At 38.7% G+C, this 17120-nt stretch overlaps 1 protein-coding gene across 5 annotated transcripts in view; it reads left to right on the top strand.

The window, feature by feature from the left end:
- The window catches only part of LOC134790650 (tensin-1), a 127563-nt gene that overhangs the window by 82137 nt on the left and 28306 nt on the right, over positions 1-17120 (top strand). For all 5 annotated transcript variants that reach the window (XM_063761515.1, XM_063761514.1, XM_063761516.1 and 2 more), the window contains 4 exons: positions 9228-9284; positions 15182-15346; positions 15769-15956; positions 16368-16517. In XM_063761515.1, coding sequence (XP_063617585.1) covers positions 9228-9284; positions 15182-15346; positions 15769-15956; positions 16368-16517 — 560 coding nt within the window. The remainder of the gene's footprint in view (positions 1-9227; positions 9285-15181; positions 15347-15768; positions 15957-16367; positions 16518-17120) is intronic.

The following is a 17120-nucleotide window of genomic DNA, read 5'->3' as shown; positions in this document are numbered from 1 at the left end:
TTTTAGGACCAGGTTACGTTGGTTCGGTTCCCTGTCGCTTGTGCAATCGGTGGGAACCCACAGCCTGTCCATCGCGTTACAGCAATCAAAACAATACAGATGCGATCCGGCTCCCGGTTAGTAATTTGATACGTTTCATATTAATGCTCTAAAATATTAATATTTATGAAATAGGTAGGTAGTTTGTACTCTACAATATTATCTGACTTCAAGATCTAACGCGCAGCAGGGCAAATCTAATTCTTAGATAAAATAGGTAGATATGTTATTAAAAATATAGCTTAATATTCATAATTACCTTTATCAGACAAAGTTATAGATAGGTACTTTGCGGTTACTCCCTGTAATTAACATGACCATAATTATGCGCAAGCAAACGCCACTTATGTGCAAATGTAAAATATAGGATGTTACTCTTATTTGAACACAATAACACTATATGTAGAGACCTACACCTACGAGTATAAATATTTGTACCTATTTCGGTTCTACTATTGTATTAACTACCTAATAACTGCGTTGCGAAGGCATGCCAAATCATGGGCGGCCGCTATTAATGAATAGGGAAAGGATGTGAGGAATGGGGTAAACTGTATTTATCAGGTACCTAGAATTATTTATTATGCTTAAGCCGCACTATCTCGCTACTAGCATATTTCCCCGTACCGTCGCGCCGGGACGCCGCAGGCCGCGGCGTATCGCTGCGGCATCGTGAGAGAGTTCGCGATCGGACCAATCTGTTATCTAACACAACCGACCCGCGGTCTCTTTGACAGCCGATTATGGACAAAAGCGATTCGTTTTAATTACGAGATTATAGATGAGAATCAAGCTATATAAATTTCGCGGGATTAATAATGTTGACGGGTTTTTACCAAGACAAGGTTTTGTTAGCTAACAAATGTTCTCTTTCTTTGATGTGAATGCGGCGTAACACGTACGACTGTATGAAAGACTTAATGAATCTGAAATAAAAGGAATGTTTATTCCTTACATTTGTTATGTAAATATGCAGTCAAGGTGTAAATATTTGGGCGGTGGTTGTTGCTGGACGTTACGCTTGCATTCGCTTGTTTAAACCGAATATTTGTTTTTCCGCCTACCCGAGCGTAGGCAACATACAAAAGCTTCTTGTTCTGTGTACATGCATCAGAAAGTTGTTTAATTGGTACTTATTGCCGTCATCTCGCTTCATTTAGTAATTAGGTTCCTACATTACGACATGCCTTCGCTCTACGTGTGGATGGAAATGCTAAACTGACCATATTTTCGTTTTTTGACTCTTCTAGTAGGTAAAACGTTTCAATTTGTGACCTTCTGACATATATAAATTAATTAATTTCCGCTACCCTAAGGTTGTCTGGAAGAGATCGCTTTTTAGCGATAAGATCGCCAGTTGTTTACCTCTGCTTGTATTTCTGTTTTCTTTTGTATTGTTTTCTTTTATTGAGGTGTGCAATAAAGAGTATTTGTCAAAGTCAAATGATTTATTTGTAAACATAGGTAACAGTGTTGGTACAGTGTTGTATTGTATTGTTTTTCGTAGGACGGAATATACATCGCCATTTTCTAAGGACTAATACTTTATGGCGGCATGTAGAGTTAATACTTCCACTTAGTCACACAAACGATTATGCCAAGAAGTCATTTGTTTATGAAAGCTGCTGTACCTATATTCCGCAACATTTAGGGCCGCCAGCGAAATTATTAGTAGGTACGTGATTGGCATGCACGAGTTGGCCCTTAGATCGTACACGGTTGACAGGAGCCGTGGGAACCACTTTTATGAATAGGAAGCGTGTTGCCGAAGTAAATATCGTAAGCCGTGTAGGTCAAGCAGGGGTTACAAGAAATAGATCGCGAATGGCGAGCCGCTCTACGTAAGGTGCGTCTGAACTGGGATTGTAAGAAATAAAAAAAGTGTTTAGTATTTTATGCATATACTCTGCCCTATTATGGGAAATACTTACATAGGTAGGTACTTATTTCCTACCTAGATACGCTGTTTTGCCGTAACAGCCCTGTTAGGTAGGTACTTAACTTGCTTCTCTATTGCCTACATATAAATAACAGAAAACAGTAATTTCAGGATATGAAAGACAATTATGTCCTATGCCATCAATTTATCCACCTACGGGCTAGGTGTATACTAGCGGCGCGTGAGAATTTTTGCTAGGTAACCCGTAGCAAAAAAAAAACACCTACCTAACCTAACATTAGGTACTTACTTCTTCTGCGCTAGATGTGACCTTGGACGCGAACGTTGCAGTTAGTGTAGCCCTTAGTAGTATATAATATAACCTTTGCCGTACTTGTCATCACTAATTAATCTCAAAAGATAGCGTGGTAAACGTGTTGACTCATTTAGCAAACAATTTACAACACGCGCGAAAGGGACGCGCATAGTGATAGTCGATAAAAATGGAACCGTGCTGAGCCCGCAGCACTGCGAACAATACACAACACTTACTTACACGCAAAATACTAGCAAAACTAAATTTCACTGGTTAAGTAAGTTTTAAATATCAATTTATGCACAAAAGTAACAAAATCACATATAATTTTCCAATATCAAGTGTTTATAAAACACCGGGAATGGCGTATGAATGTTGCCATGATATTCTTTTTCATCCACCAATTAAAAAAGCTAGATCTAGAAATAGGACTTTATTTGAAGAAACCTCCGTTAATAAATAACTCAATTTGAAACTACATAAGATTCTTGGGCTCAGTAATAAAAGTTATCTGTATTTTCAAGGTTTCCACAAAATATGATATTAATAGTAGCGAAATACGATAACATTTTGCACATTAACATTCAATTAATCAAATTAATGTTATATATGGCAACATTAAAGAATTGTGGAAAACATTACACACTCCAATTTTAACCTTATTGCCTTGAATTATGGGTTATATTTTCAAATGAAGCAATTTCCACAAAATTGTGGAAAATTGCACACTCCAATATAAACCTTATTGACTTGAATTAAGGTTTTTATTTAAAATGAAGCAAGAAAAAATTGTGGAAAACACTACACACTCCAATATAAACCTTATTACCTTACATTTAAGGTTTATATTCAAATAAATAACTCGACGCAGGACCGAGTTATTTTTGAGCTCTTATACGCGGATTATCATAGCGGAGTTTATGCGTGTGTGCGTGAATTTTCGTATCTGTGGTGGTGGCTCATCAATGAATAGTGAAGTTTAGACTCGAGAAGCTACACTTCGCGCGCCCGCTATGATTGGTTGAAAAATCTATTACTAATCTTTAGTACTACGTAGTGTTTTCGTTATGGATAATAAGTTAATAAGTTTGGTATATGTAGCAAGATATGTTAGGCAAGCCGGTGGGAATCGGGTTGTATGGAGTCGCCGCCACTGTGTATAGGTACTAAAACACATGCGGTTTCCGGCTACTGTACTGTAATAAACCGAGCATCCATCTAAATGCAGCGTTAACTCGTGCTGCAATACAGGAAGACAATATTTTCATATGAGTTATTCTGTTAATGTAAAGCCACGCTCACATTGAAACAACGTTACTTTTTGCATTTGCATTACATCGCACGACCTTATTGATAATTTAATTAATTAAATCTTTGTAATAAAATAACTGCTTTGTCACTATGATTTCATAAATACTGAAAACTATGCCACTAATAGTATTTCAAAAATTAAGGTATCTAAGTATTCAAAAAGAATGTGTACCTACATACAAAGCCGACAGATTTTCTTGACTCGCAAACATATGAGTTCGTTCCTCGCAAATTAAAAAATGTGCTGGCCACGCTGCTCCGCGCAGGTCCTTAGTTGCAGTAACGACGCAGTCTGGCGTCGGCGTCGGCGCGTCGGCGGCGGCGCGTGGCGTTTGTTTACGGAAGTGCCCGCCGCCGCCGCCGCCGCCGCCGCCCGCCCTGCGCTAGTGAATGGACACAATGACACGTAATACCTCATGTTCATGTCGTGTATGCAGTTGCGTAATGCAAAGGGGACATTGTAAAACTGGGCCTTGTGAAAAAAAAACCTATTGACGGTATTGTTTACACGACTTTTGAAAGATTATTGCAATGTTTTTGTTGCAAAATTATATTTTAATAACTTGCGGTATTGAAATTCTATCCAATGAAACCGAATCTTGAAGATTCGGTTTCATTGGATAGAATAATGTTTTTTTTTTTTGACATGACGCACGAAGATTTATGCAAATATTTTTATATGTGTATGTAGTGGGTATTAATGGCTACTCATGCATATTTTTTGTAGGTGTACCTCCGCGGAAAGTAAAAAGAAAAATGGAAAAGAAATAAAATGTTTCTTTTTTTATAATGAAATATAAGGACAAGATGCAGGTTAAAAATATGCATTATGTAGTCTATTTTATTGTTGTTAAATATAATTTTGTTCGGTTAATCTAACTTGAACAGTTTACAAAATATGACACTTTCAATGATACGCTGATTATAGGGTATTATACTGTATTTAAAATAAATTATTTTACTCCATGCATGAAATAAAGCACCAGATAATTATTAGAAAAACACAGATAGGAGTTATTTTTAAACACTAGTTCTATTTAATAAATCGGATAGAAGTATAAAAAGTAGGCGAATTGACCGTGACGTCACGATGTAATGTTTCATATAAATTCCATATTAGCAAATCGTTTTGACAGTTCTAAACAAGTAACTGATTTAACTAGTAGGAAAATACCCTATTTTACATTATCCTGAATAACTCGAAAACAAAAGAAGATCGAGGACTGATATTAAGCATAGAGTGTTTTTAAGACCTGCCAGTACACGACCTGAAAGAAGGACCAAATCGTCGTTGGGGGCACTTCTTGTTCGCTTAGCCTGCTAGACCCTTTCAAAGCTTCGGTTTCATAGAAACTTAGATACCCAAATATATGTAAAAATAAGTAGGTACATACTTACCTTAAGATAACGTATGTATCTGTAATCACAATTTATAGTACTGCATTGCTCGATGCTAACATTTTATTGGTGCGAAGCTGTATCGCGGTCAATGCCGATTGGCGTGCATTAAGCGCGCATCTGTGATCCGAGCGGGAATAAAAATAAATCCCGCTCGGGCAACGCTGACTTCATGTTCACTGATTTTTGTTTTTTATTTACTTTTGTACTGGCTGCTGGTTCCCATCGGATTTGTATGGCGTGAAATTGGGCAGTGATTGCACGTGTACTTATATGTTTTATAAACATTGGTAACTTATTGTACAATAATGAGTTTTTGAGTGCATTTTGCTCGCAGCGCTTTTAGTGCTGTAGTTTCTTATGTTTTATAGTTGATATTATAACCGTATATCCTTTTTACAAACCATAATATTAGAAATGTTGAATTTCAAGAAAGGTTTGAAAGTTTAAAATAGTCTAGTCGTGCGTAGGTCGTGAGTAGTGGTTCTGACGTTAAAACCAAATATGTAAATTAAAATGAGATTTTAATTTAATTGGTTGTCACTAAATATAGACATGTTTCAGATTTATTTATACATAAACGCCCATTTCAATATTGCACACGTAAGTACCTGTTTGAAACTTAATTAAGCTCGCGGGCCGCATGGAAATCCCATTAGTGCTTGTAGTGCACATAGGTATGTGGCGTGCTACGCTACGTCTTTTTGTTTACTATGCAATGCGATAGCTAGAGGTATTGGTAAATGTTTGTATTTCAGCTGCCGTGGGAGCCGAGAACCGAGAACCTGTTTTGTTCATAATTAATAATTACCTATTATAGGTTAGCTAATAGGTAGGGTACCTAACTATATTAAGTGCTTATACTAATCCAATACAACTGTATTTTATGCAAATATAGTTATTAATTAGTTACCTACTTATTTCATAGAACGCAAGCGTGACTTTTTTGCACATTCGTTTTACCAAATTGACGTTGCATGTTGTGTGTTCGAGTGGCGTGAGTGCTGTTCAGCTTTTAGGAAACTAATAAAGTACCTAGTGCTGACAACATTGCACTTAGCAGGATACGTGCCTTTTTAAAGATTGCGGTATGATAGGAGATATGATCTATCGTGGTAGGATGCGGTTGCCAGGCAACGCGCGTCGCCAGCGCGGCGGCGAGAGCGCCGGGACGCTGCGGCGACGCTCAGTCCGCTCCCGACGCGCCGCGGCGGCTCCGCGCACCACGCACCGCCCGTCGTGGTCGCACGCGGAAAATTATACTGTTCCTAATTACGACCGATCCTGAAATACAGCTTCCAGTGCTATTTTCAAAGTAATAAGTTCTGTGAAAAAAGTTTCAGGTGAAGAATGTGGAAAGGTTAACAGTGGAAAAGTTTTTAACGTTAATAATGCTAATAAACTTCAGTAAAGATAATCGAAAGCGAATATGGTTCTAAGAAAACATTAATCCTGATCACTTCAATATGTGTAATAATTTCAGTGGATTTATTATCTTCTTGTGTGATAGTAGGTAATGTTTAATCTGCAGTGTTCGTTGTAAATATAATTCTAGAAACAAAACTGCTAATGATCCTCCTCTTCAAACTTCAGGGGTAATTTTGCAAGTATTCAACGTAAAGAAACATGAAGTGTTTGCATGTGTTAAATCATATGATCAAAGTCTGTCCCTGTTTAAGTAAACACTGACACAGTTAGATTCTGTGACACACAAGCTCTTTGATACAATTGTTTTTCTGCAAGGATGCATAACGGACTAAGTACTTGTGTGTGTAAATAGTAAAGTTTTCAGCGCTTAGGACGTGATGACGGTTTTAATGAGACTTGATTAATAGAAGATAGTGTAAGGACTAGTGACTTTGTGCTTTGTATATCTTTAGCTAATGTTATTTGTCAAAGAAAGTGATTTCGTTACCAAAATTGCAATATACCCTAACATTTATTCTGCATGTGACGTTTCAATCAATCACATTTCATAACACTTACCTAGTACCTACTGAAACTTTTGTAAGCTAGTGATCACAGCAGGCTCATACCTCGGAATCAGTATAAATGGACGTCTCGGCTGCAGTCGGTGGCCATTCTCCGACATGTGACGATCTTTTATTTAGACGAGCCGCACCCCCGAGGTCGTTCACCCCTCGTGCGTGGAGGAAGGTCAGGGTTATACGTTGTACGTGTCACTGTTTACACCCTATTAGTACACCATGGTGTGAAGAGCCTAGGGGAATTCGTTTGAAGTTACTGAGTTTCCGACAGCCGTATTCAACAATTGTGTAATTTTCAAGTAAAAAGGTAGGCAAAAACTTAGTACTCAATAAAGCCAAATTGACCTTACCGACAACCGACAATAGGATACCTTTCAGAAAGTCGCATCTGTCTCTTACGCTCTATTATTTTAGAAATTAAAATTTGAGTAATCATTAATTCATTAATTTCAAAATTGCTATTATCTAATAAGTATTTAAAAGCAAATTTGTTCTCTCTGGATCTCAAAATTGGCAGCTATCGACTAAGAGTGACATCCGAGATATTCAATTTGTAATGCTAGAAGATTCAGGAAGTAATGCAGTCGGCGTAATAGTTAATGTGCACGTGGGTGTCGCAGTGCAGGGGCGCTCGCCCCCGGGCGCCGACTCTCCCACTACCATCCCAATGGAAAACGCCATAACATCCTTAACATTTTATGCACGCGATGCCTTTTTCCTCTAGAGATAGGCTAGTTCCCACACACAGCACGTTCCTGCGGTCTTAGCTAAAGAGCTTGCTTTGTTTATGTTTCTCTAAGGAAATAGTGGTGTTTTGTTTCGAAGGAAGTGGTAATGAATTTCAATTATTTTAGGAAGTTTTTAGTTTACATCTGCTGTGATAAACGATGGAAAAAACTAGTAAATTTTGTAACATGACTGGTTCTAAAGACAAACAGCGAGTATTTAAGTGATAATATGAATGACTGACGATATGTAGAATGCGCCGCTTGCGATGCGCAGAACCGACCGCGAACGGCGCGGATGCTGCGCGCGCGCTGCACCGCCTTGCGTTTGCGCTGTGGCGAGCAGTATTCCATCTTCAGCGAAGCTACACAAAGGCCTATGTCGCACGCTCGCGCTCCCGAAGCGTCGCCACTGCCCCGAGGAGGAAGCCCACGGTGTGTATTTATGGGTCGTAAACTTTACACCCAAAATATGAACCGGCCTACCCACTGGCCGCTTAATAATAGTTTGAATGAAACACGAAATAACTAACTTGTTGTGCTGGTTGTGAAAAAACACTTCGAGACATAACGTTTACGACGCCTACGCTAATATTCGACATTTGATATAAGTATAATAGTTGTTCACATCCTATGTTATGGATATTGCATAGTCGGCTGCTGATTGCTCGATTATTATTTTTCTAAGGTTAAACGTACCTCTACGTATTATGTATATGTATTTTCTCTCAGAAAACGCCATGTCCGAATTGGTTTCATGAAAATCAGTTTTCATGAAACCAATTCAAAGGTAGGTACATTTTAATTAAATAGTTAATTACTCGACTTACGCGTACGTTCACTTCCTGCAGCGTTCCATGAGGCTAGTGTAATAAGTAATAACAATGGAGCTTAATGAAACTTCCAGCTGAGGGGCTATAACCCGACCTTAAACTGCAGTAATCACTTAAGCCACACCTTTCCTACACTCATTTATCAGTTTTATAGGGCTGACGCGGCCATCCGATCGCGATAGGCATCGAGGCCCTCTCTACTCACCTTAGACACCGAGCGAGCTTTCAAGGCCTTTGGTTACAATAAGTATTCGACATGTAAAATACTAATTCTATACACATAATATACAAGCTTTTCAACGGTGATGAGATGGCTTAGAGGAGTTAGAGGCCGTAGAGTGGCATGGCTCTACCATCGTAACTATCTCATCAAGCGTAGACGGACGGCAGGAGTCATGGACAAACGATTGTTACTTATTTATATCTAATTACCAAATGATAATTTTTAATTCCCATCCGTAATGAAACCAAACTCTGTTACTTATATTCTCACCATAACGTTACATTTCGTTTCCCTTCAATGCGCGCTATTCTCTTTGTGTAATGAAATACATCTGTCTGATCAAAGCCGTCGTGTAGCGGCAAAAAATGCTCGAGAATTATATTACTACTTTTGATTTCGTTTTAATGACAGCAGCTGCGACCTTGCTGGTGAACTTAATCAAGCATTTGCTCTAGGCATTCGTTTTTCACTCGTTCAAAGTGTTATACTTAAATTCGCATTATTACTTGTTTCAGACACGAGCCGTCAGCGCTCCAGCCACTCCCGCCGGGGCGTTATTTGGAAGGGATCAAGTGAGTACATTTACTACTTACAAAAGAAACAAACTTAATCCATCAAGTTGCATAAAAGAAAATTAAAAGTTCAGAATTAAGATGTCACATGTGCGTTTATTGTGTGTGTAAGGTAAGATAATTATAATTACTGTGTACGGCAAGACAAATCACCCTTGAACGCGTGTCTCCGTTGAGCAAGTATAAAAACAAATGTGCATCATTACTTGCGACGCCTCAAGAAAAAGAGAGACAAGTATTGTGGTTTGACTACACTGCACACTTGTATCTTCAGTAGTCCGTGCCATTATCTCGGCTGAGCAACTATTTAGTTAGGTGACAGTATAAATGAATGTCTTTATGCTCCAATGGGTTCAATTTACGTCGAACATAAGCAAAGCTTAAGGTATGACTACGCTAATCGGATTAGCGTCGCGGCTCGAGCCCGAGGCTCTACTTTGCGTGCTAGCCATTTTCTTATTTTGCTTTTAATACAGACTGCGCACAATCGAGCTCGACGCGCAGACAAACCAGTGTAACTATGACCTCAGTATCTGCGCCAATTATGGGCAATCGGAGAGCGCATTTAAATCGGTACCCCAGTGCATTCGCCTCACTTGTGCTCGGTAAATAATTGGAACAACAACCCTGCGCCTACGCTCCGCCTATGTCACTTTCTCGGAGTTATGTCGCGCCTACGACCTCTAATTTAGACACCGACTAGATATAAACATGGAAATACGAGAATTTCCATGTCACTGTTTGACACAGTATTTCTTATTTGAACTGTAGTGTTTGTCTAGTAAATATTTAGGTACGTACAGGGTAGTTAATGTAGGTACCGTAAAATGGGGTGAGTAGAGTTCGCGGGGAGAGTTGAGTTATGAATGGGGAGAGAAGGGAAGAAAGGGGGGTGAGATGGGATTTTAAGGCCACTGCTACATAAATAATGTATTCCAATTTAAAATGGAACTATAGTAATACTCATAATAAAAAAATCGAACCAACAATCTTCCAAAATCACCTTTGTATGAAAATCCAACTCACCCCAAATACGAGGGACTACGGGGTGAGGTGGGATTTCCTTTTTATCGTCAAAGTTATGAAATGGAACTACCCAAAATAAAATAAAAACTAAAATACAAACGTCCGGAACACTTATTATATACACCATTCAGTTTGCATATCTAAAAATAAAATGTTATCGAGGTTTGAATGTCAGTTTTGCACCTACTCACCCCATTTTACGGTACTTATTTAGGTACAGTTTAGCCCTACAACAGCTAATAATTTTCCCAATTTCAGCAGAATATACAGTCAGCATCAAAAGTAACGGAACAGACTACGCGACAAAAGTATCTAATTTTCTCTAATACCATAACAAAAAGAGTTATTTATTATATCTCTCTCTGTATTTATGTAGAACAAATTAGACTGTAATCGATACTTTGGAACACGAAATGTAGAGATAAGAATATATCTCTATTTGGAAAAGTGTCCCAGGGTGGCAGATCCTTTTGGCGCGTCTATTCATACGCTACTATTGATGCTGACTGCACGTGCCTAAGGGGCTGTCCATAAATTACGTCATCGTTTTTTGAGGATTTTTGACCCCCCCCCCCCTAAAATCATCCAAAAATCATGCTTCGTACGACCCCGTTTCCTCCTACGTCATGCTACCATCATCCGATGTCCAGACCCCCCCCCCTAATTTGAAATGACGTAATTTATGAATAGCCCCTAAGTAATGTTTATAATTATGAACCAACATTACAGTATACATCCAATAGCAATGAATGACGAACGAAGAGCAAAACATGGGTTTTCATAAATCCTATAAGTAATAAGTGTCCGTCTTTATTACAAGCTTTTATTTACTTTCACCTGACCGTTGTCTGTAATCAAATCTTGCAAGTTAAATTTGATCCACTTGCCGGTTTCCGATTGAGCTGAAATTTTGCATACTTGGGTCAAACAGATCACTGTGTTATGTCTTTCCTGTAGACATACACAAGAGTTAAGGGCTATAAAGGTTAATTTTCTTATTTAACCCTTATCCACGTGAAAAGGTCCTCCTTTTATTTAAAGAACTATGATAAAATCATTACTTACATGCCCACAAGCTGTTAACTATTGCCCACAGGAGAGAAAACTAGTGTGTTATCGCGAACAGTACATTTTTCTCTCCTGTGGGCAATAGTTAACAGCTTGTGGGCATGTAAGCAATGATTTTATCATAGTTCTCTAAATAAAAGGAGGACCTTTTCACGTGGATAAGGGTTAAATAAGAAAATTAACCTTTATAGCCCTTAACTCTTGTGTATGTCTACAGGAAAGACATAACACACTGATCTGTTTGACCCACTTACGTAAGTCGGATGACAATGCAATATTATGGTGTCATCGAGCTGATCTGATGATGGAGACCGGAGGTGGCCATAGGAACTATGTGATAAAACAACGAAACCTAATTGTGTTTGGGGTTTTCAGAATTGTCTGGATGAGTATTAGTTGCCTGTGGAAAGAAAAGTACAGTCAGCGATAAAAGCTTGTACCTAAAATGAAATTTTTGCCATAAACTTATTGCTATTGCCGCTAGTTAAGTGTTGCCGTAATTCTTATCTAATTTTACAGTACATAAGGTGCTGGCCGAAAATTTAAAAAGCCATATGTACCTAATGTAAAACGTTGTACGATAGGTAATTCGCAATTCCTACTACTTCCTACTTTTCGCACTTGTATCGTAATGTACTACCTATTACGTAATTTTACCACAACTGTTTATGTAAATTACAAACTAATTTGTGACTAAATGACGTATTATAACATAATTGGTTGTAATAATAGTAATAGTTGAGACCTGTTCAATGGAGACAGGTTGACGTGAACACGGAAATTAACATGTTTAGATGAAAGCTGTCAACGCTACTAAATTGAGTGTGGTGATTAAAATAGAATATATCCGTTACTTGTATTTATTAACAGCCTGTTCAAATATCTGTTAGTAATTAAATATTACAGTTATATGTAGGCAAAGATCTGATTATTTGGTAATTTATAAGTAATTATAGTTTATGTTATAATATTATGTATTGTACATTATATGTAAGTACATACACACATCTTAAAACTTTTAGTCATTCTTATCCAATTTATTTAATTTTAATAACTGTCAAATTAAATGGTTTGTTGCAAATTGATAAACACCAATTTAAGAAGCATTTTCAGAAGTTTCAATGAAATGTTATTATTAGATCGCTTTGTTTACAAACACAGAATTTCATAATCACAACTGATAAGACGTTAGATTCCATTTCTTGGTACTAAGTAATCGTTCCGATAACAAATTCCAATTATTCCAACCCATTTTAAAGTTTCCGGTCTACTAAAATGTATAATTTCACCTACCTACTATGTACAATTTGGGTAGGAAATATGGTATTTGACTACTAGTCAAATCAGTTTCCAGTCATCATGTGACGTCACAATCACATTACCTACTCTTTATAGTTTTATACGGGTTTTAAAATAGAAATTGTGCCTAAATATAACTGCTGTCTACGTTTCTCTAATAATCTTCTGGTGTTTTATTTCATGCATGGTGTAAAATAATTTATTTTAAATACAGTAAAATACCCTATTGTGGCGTAACTGAGCGTAAGTTTCGTATAGGTAGGTATAGGTAGGTACGTTATTAGTCTGACAGCTGATCCTACCTCATTTCCACGCCCCGGAGACTGCAGAACATCCAAGGCCGCGTTATATAACCGCCGTAATCTGGGATAAGATCTGAGGCCGCGAAGAAACACTCAGGTTTTATTAGACTAATTAACTTCAAGTAAGTTAAGCAGCCGGAATTACTGGATAATTTCGGAGAGTGTCTGAAGAACAGGCTTAAACTTAAACACTGCTTTATAAATGTTCAGCCGGCCTAGCCAAGGTTACAATCGCTATCGCTTCGACAACGAAAAGCATTATGTCTCTATCACTCTTCCATATTAGTGTGACAGTGACAGTTGCGTTTCGATCGCTACGGAGCGTAAGCGATTGGCATCTTGGCTACGCGGCCAGTATTTTTAATTATTTTTAAAATAAGTACATAGTTTTCGACTTATAAGCTGCCGAATCAGTATAAGCAGTAGGTAATATAAGTTTAAATACTACACAGTGTATTTCAACTACGTTAATTTCATGGTACATTCCTGAGAGATTTCTCAAAAATACGGGTATTCTAATTAACTCCATTTTGAAGTTTATCAATAATTATTTTTTATCTTATAAGTTATAAGACCGTATTTCCGTAAGTGTACACTTACCTTATATTGCCCGTAATAGTCTAAGATGGGTCTATGAGTCAATATATTTGAAATTACCATTCTATTTTGTTGATATTTGCCAGGCCATATCTGAATGTAACTAATTAATAGGTACCTATGTTTCATAAATTCTGTTAGTAAGGCATACCTAAACCTAAAGTGAGTAGCCTATGAAAAAAAGGTGCCTCGGTCTTTTTTGTGTTTATTTAGCTAGCTATGGTACACATTGCAAATATTGCAAGAAAAAGAGCAGGATAATATCGAAGAATATACAGAATGAAATATGTACCTATTTTGAAAACAACAAGTAAATTATTTTAAAACTTTTCTTTTACTAATATGTAATAGGCTAACTTTAATTCAATCCTAACTCTCACCATAACAGAAAAGTTTTTGGGTAAATTTATACCTACACGAAACTTTCCCTATTTTACCCTGCTCGAGGCTTCGCCGCTCCAACACGAAGTGTCCTATTTTACCCTGCTCGAGGCTTCGCCGCTCCAACACGAAGTGTGAAGAAGTCCCTGAGGAAATAAAAGAATTCTGTTATATTTAGGGACTTGGAACGAACATGTATTCAGACAGGGAAGGGCAAATATTACTAAAAGGTTGGATATTATTATGTACCTCTACCTGCCTACCTAGCTACAAGTACGTAGGTAATATAGATATTAAAAGGGAACGGAATGATAGATTGCGTGATATCATACGACACCGGACGCTACAGTTGGTTGATGGTTGATGTTATCTATGATTTTCTTATCAGTGGTTCCAAAGATCTTATTAAATGCTCTTCGTAAATAGGTAGGAGATGTGTAGGAGATATAACGTCGTTGCGCTTTCCAAATCTGATATGTGTTCGATTTTTGATTGACAAATAGGTACCTAGCAACGAAACACATAAGGTATTAATTCATTCGATTGACACCTCGCACATATCAGATTTGGAAAGCGCAACGACGATAAGACAAAATGCGAATTTATTGAAATCTGAAAAATGGTAACACACATGAGTTTTGCTCACAGGGTTTCCCGTTGTTTATCTTTATCGTGACACTTTAACTTATTTATACCTACTACGTCAATTACCTGTAAACATCGTTATCGTGCCTACTTGATAATCTTGAACACTGTACCTAACTACATCACGCACAAGCACTCTACATTTATTTTAATGAATTCATTGAACACGGTACCTATTTGTTAAAATCGTAATCGTAATATTTATTTCATTGTAAACAGACTTAAGGTGACAGTCCATTTCTGACCGCATCTGCACTACTGGTACTGAACGCGTCGGTGTTAGGGTAACATTCCATTTCTGACCGCAGCTGCACTACTGGTACTGAACGCGTCGGTGTTATTGTCAATTTCCATCGTATAAAATTAACAGTAGTGCAGCTGTCGTTGGAAATGGACTGTCACCTTTAAAGTATTATTCCGTCTTAAACGTTTGTCAAATCTAACAATCCCTTGACAGTCGTTTGTCTCTAAAGTCTCTATCAGTGACTGTGACATAATAATATGTTTGTTAGAAAGATACAAAATTTTACAAATAATTGCAAAGACATGAATTACATCGTGTTATTTTTTTCTTCCCAGACTGGCGCGCGGTCAGCGAGCTTCCCCGTCGGCGGGTCCGCAGGGCGGCTGGACCTGTGCTACGTGGCCGAGCGTATGCTGGCGCTACACCTGCCCGACCGCGACGCGCACGCTGAGGCGCAGGCCGCGCACATGCTTACCAACAAGCACGGCGAACATTTCATGGTTAGTGTTGTTTGTAACTTATCCACAAAATTAAATCTTTAACAAGCAGAAACGTCTGCGAACGATGCTATAAAGCTTATCCAGAGGCCGTAAGTTCAAGTCTCACCCAAGATAGTAATTTTTCCACTTTTAAATTTGTCCTCAAAATATTAGCTGGCCATCAGGATGACTTGACTAGTGCTATGTAGCCGAGCGCATGCTGGCGCCGCATCTGCCCGACCGCGACGCGTACGCCAAAGCGCAAGCCGCACACATACTCACTTGCTCACCAACAAGCATATAACCAATGCGCATATAAACAATTATTCATAAAAGTGTGATTAACAGTATTTTTCAGATCCATAAATGATCAAGATCCAGAAGATTATACATGATTACCATGTAAACAAGCTGATGTTAAACAAATATGTCGCACATTCCAGGTGTTTGAGGTGAGCTGTAGCGACGGCAGCGGAGCGGGGCGAGATGCGCGTGCGGCATTTGGGCGCGCGCGAGCGTTGGGCTGGGCGGGGACGCTAGCGCCGCCGCTGGAGCGACTGTGCGCCGCTTGCAAGCACATCGAGAGCTGGCTCGCCGCGCACCCGCGGAACGTAGCTGTACTACTCGCCTGGTAACTATTCCTTTGCTCTACATAAGCTGTGTATTTTTGGGCGCATGCGAGCTCTAAGCTGAGTGGGGACGTTATAGAAAGCTGACAGGCTTCGCATCGCGGAACGTAGTATCCATGTCGTCTATGTTCCTATTGTGATATCGCTGGGCGGGACGGTCTGCTTGAGCGACTGAACTCCAGCATAAAGGTTGCCCGCGCACCCGCGGAACGGTGCCTTACTGCTCGTCTGGTATTAACTATTATTCCTGTGTGTGGCGTAAATTGTAGGTACTGAGCTCAATGCATTCACGAAATATTCCGAGAAGGGCTGACCGCTAATAGTTGCTTAATGTTGAGTTGGTTCGGTGTATAAGAGTTAGGGTGATTAATTCATATTAAAATAATTAACATGCATATATTTATCTGTGACAGGGGCAACCGAGAACGACTGGGCGTGTTGGTAGCGGCGTATATGCACTACTCTGCGATCTGCGGCGCGCCCGAGCACGCACTGGACCGGTACGCCATGCGGCGCTACCTCGACGACCGCGTGCCCGTCTTCCACCTGCCCTCCAACAAGAGGTAACACCACAACAACTACTAGATGACATATATGCACTACTTTATACAGTCGCCATCAGATATATCGGAGCGGCCAAGGTGTTCACAATATCTGAACACGCACTCCCATGCCCTGACAATAGAGGCGTGTTCAAATATTTGTGAGCGCCTTAGCCGCTTATATCTGATGGCGACTGTACACTGTACTACATATGTATCTTTGTAAAATCTGCTTCACTTCACTGTATACAAAGTTGTATAGCATGACGTTCCAAAACACTCTATAGAAACGACCTCTATTTTAATCCTAGCCAGCACTTTATTAACACCTGCAATAATAAGTATTAAGGTTCTTCACTCTTGAGGTTTTTGTAAGGAATAAGTTTCAGTTCTGGATTTGTATTCAACAGAACAGTGCGAGAGGTTGAGCAGTCAAACCCGATAAGTCGAGATATTTTTTATTCAATAAGAACTCAACGCATCTCAAATACAGGGTGTAATCGTTAAGTGTAGCCAGGCGATAATTCCGTAAATACAACAAATATCAGAAAACTTCAAATTGATAGCGAAAGTGCGTTACCCAATGAGTAAAATTACATTAATAACTTTTTTTAAATAAAAGCA

This window comes from Cydia splendana, chromosome 5, assembly GCF_910591565.1.
Source record: "Cydia splendana chromosome 5, ilCydSple1.2, whole genome shotgun sequence".
NCBI lineage: Eukaryota > Metazoa > Arthropoda > Insecta > Lepidoptera > Tortricidae > Cydia > Cydia splendana.
Note: the sequence above shows the minus strand (reverse complement) of the source record. Positions and strands in the feature narration are given on the sequence as shown.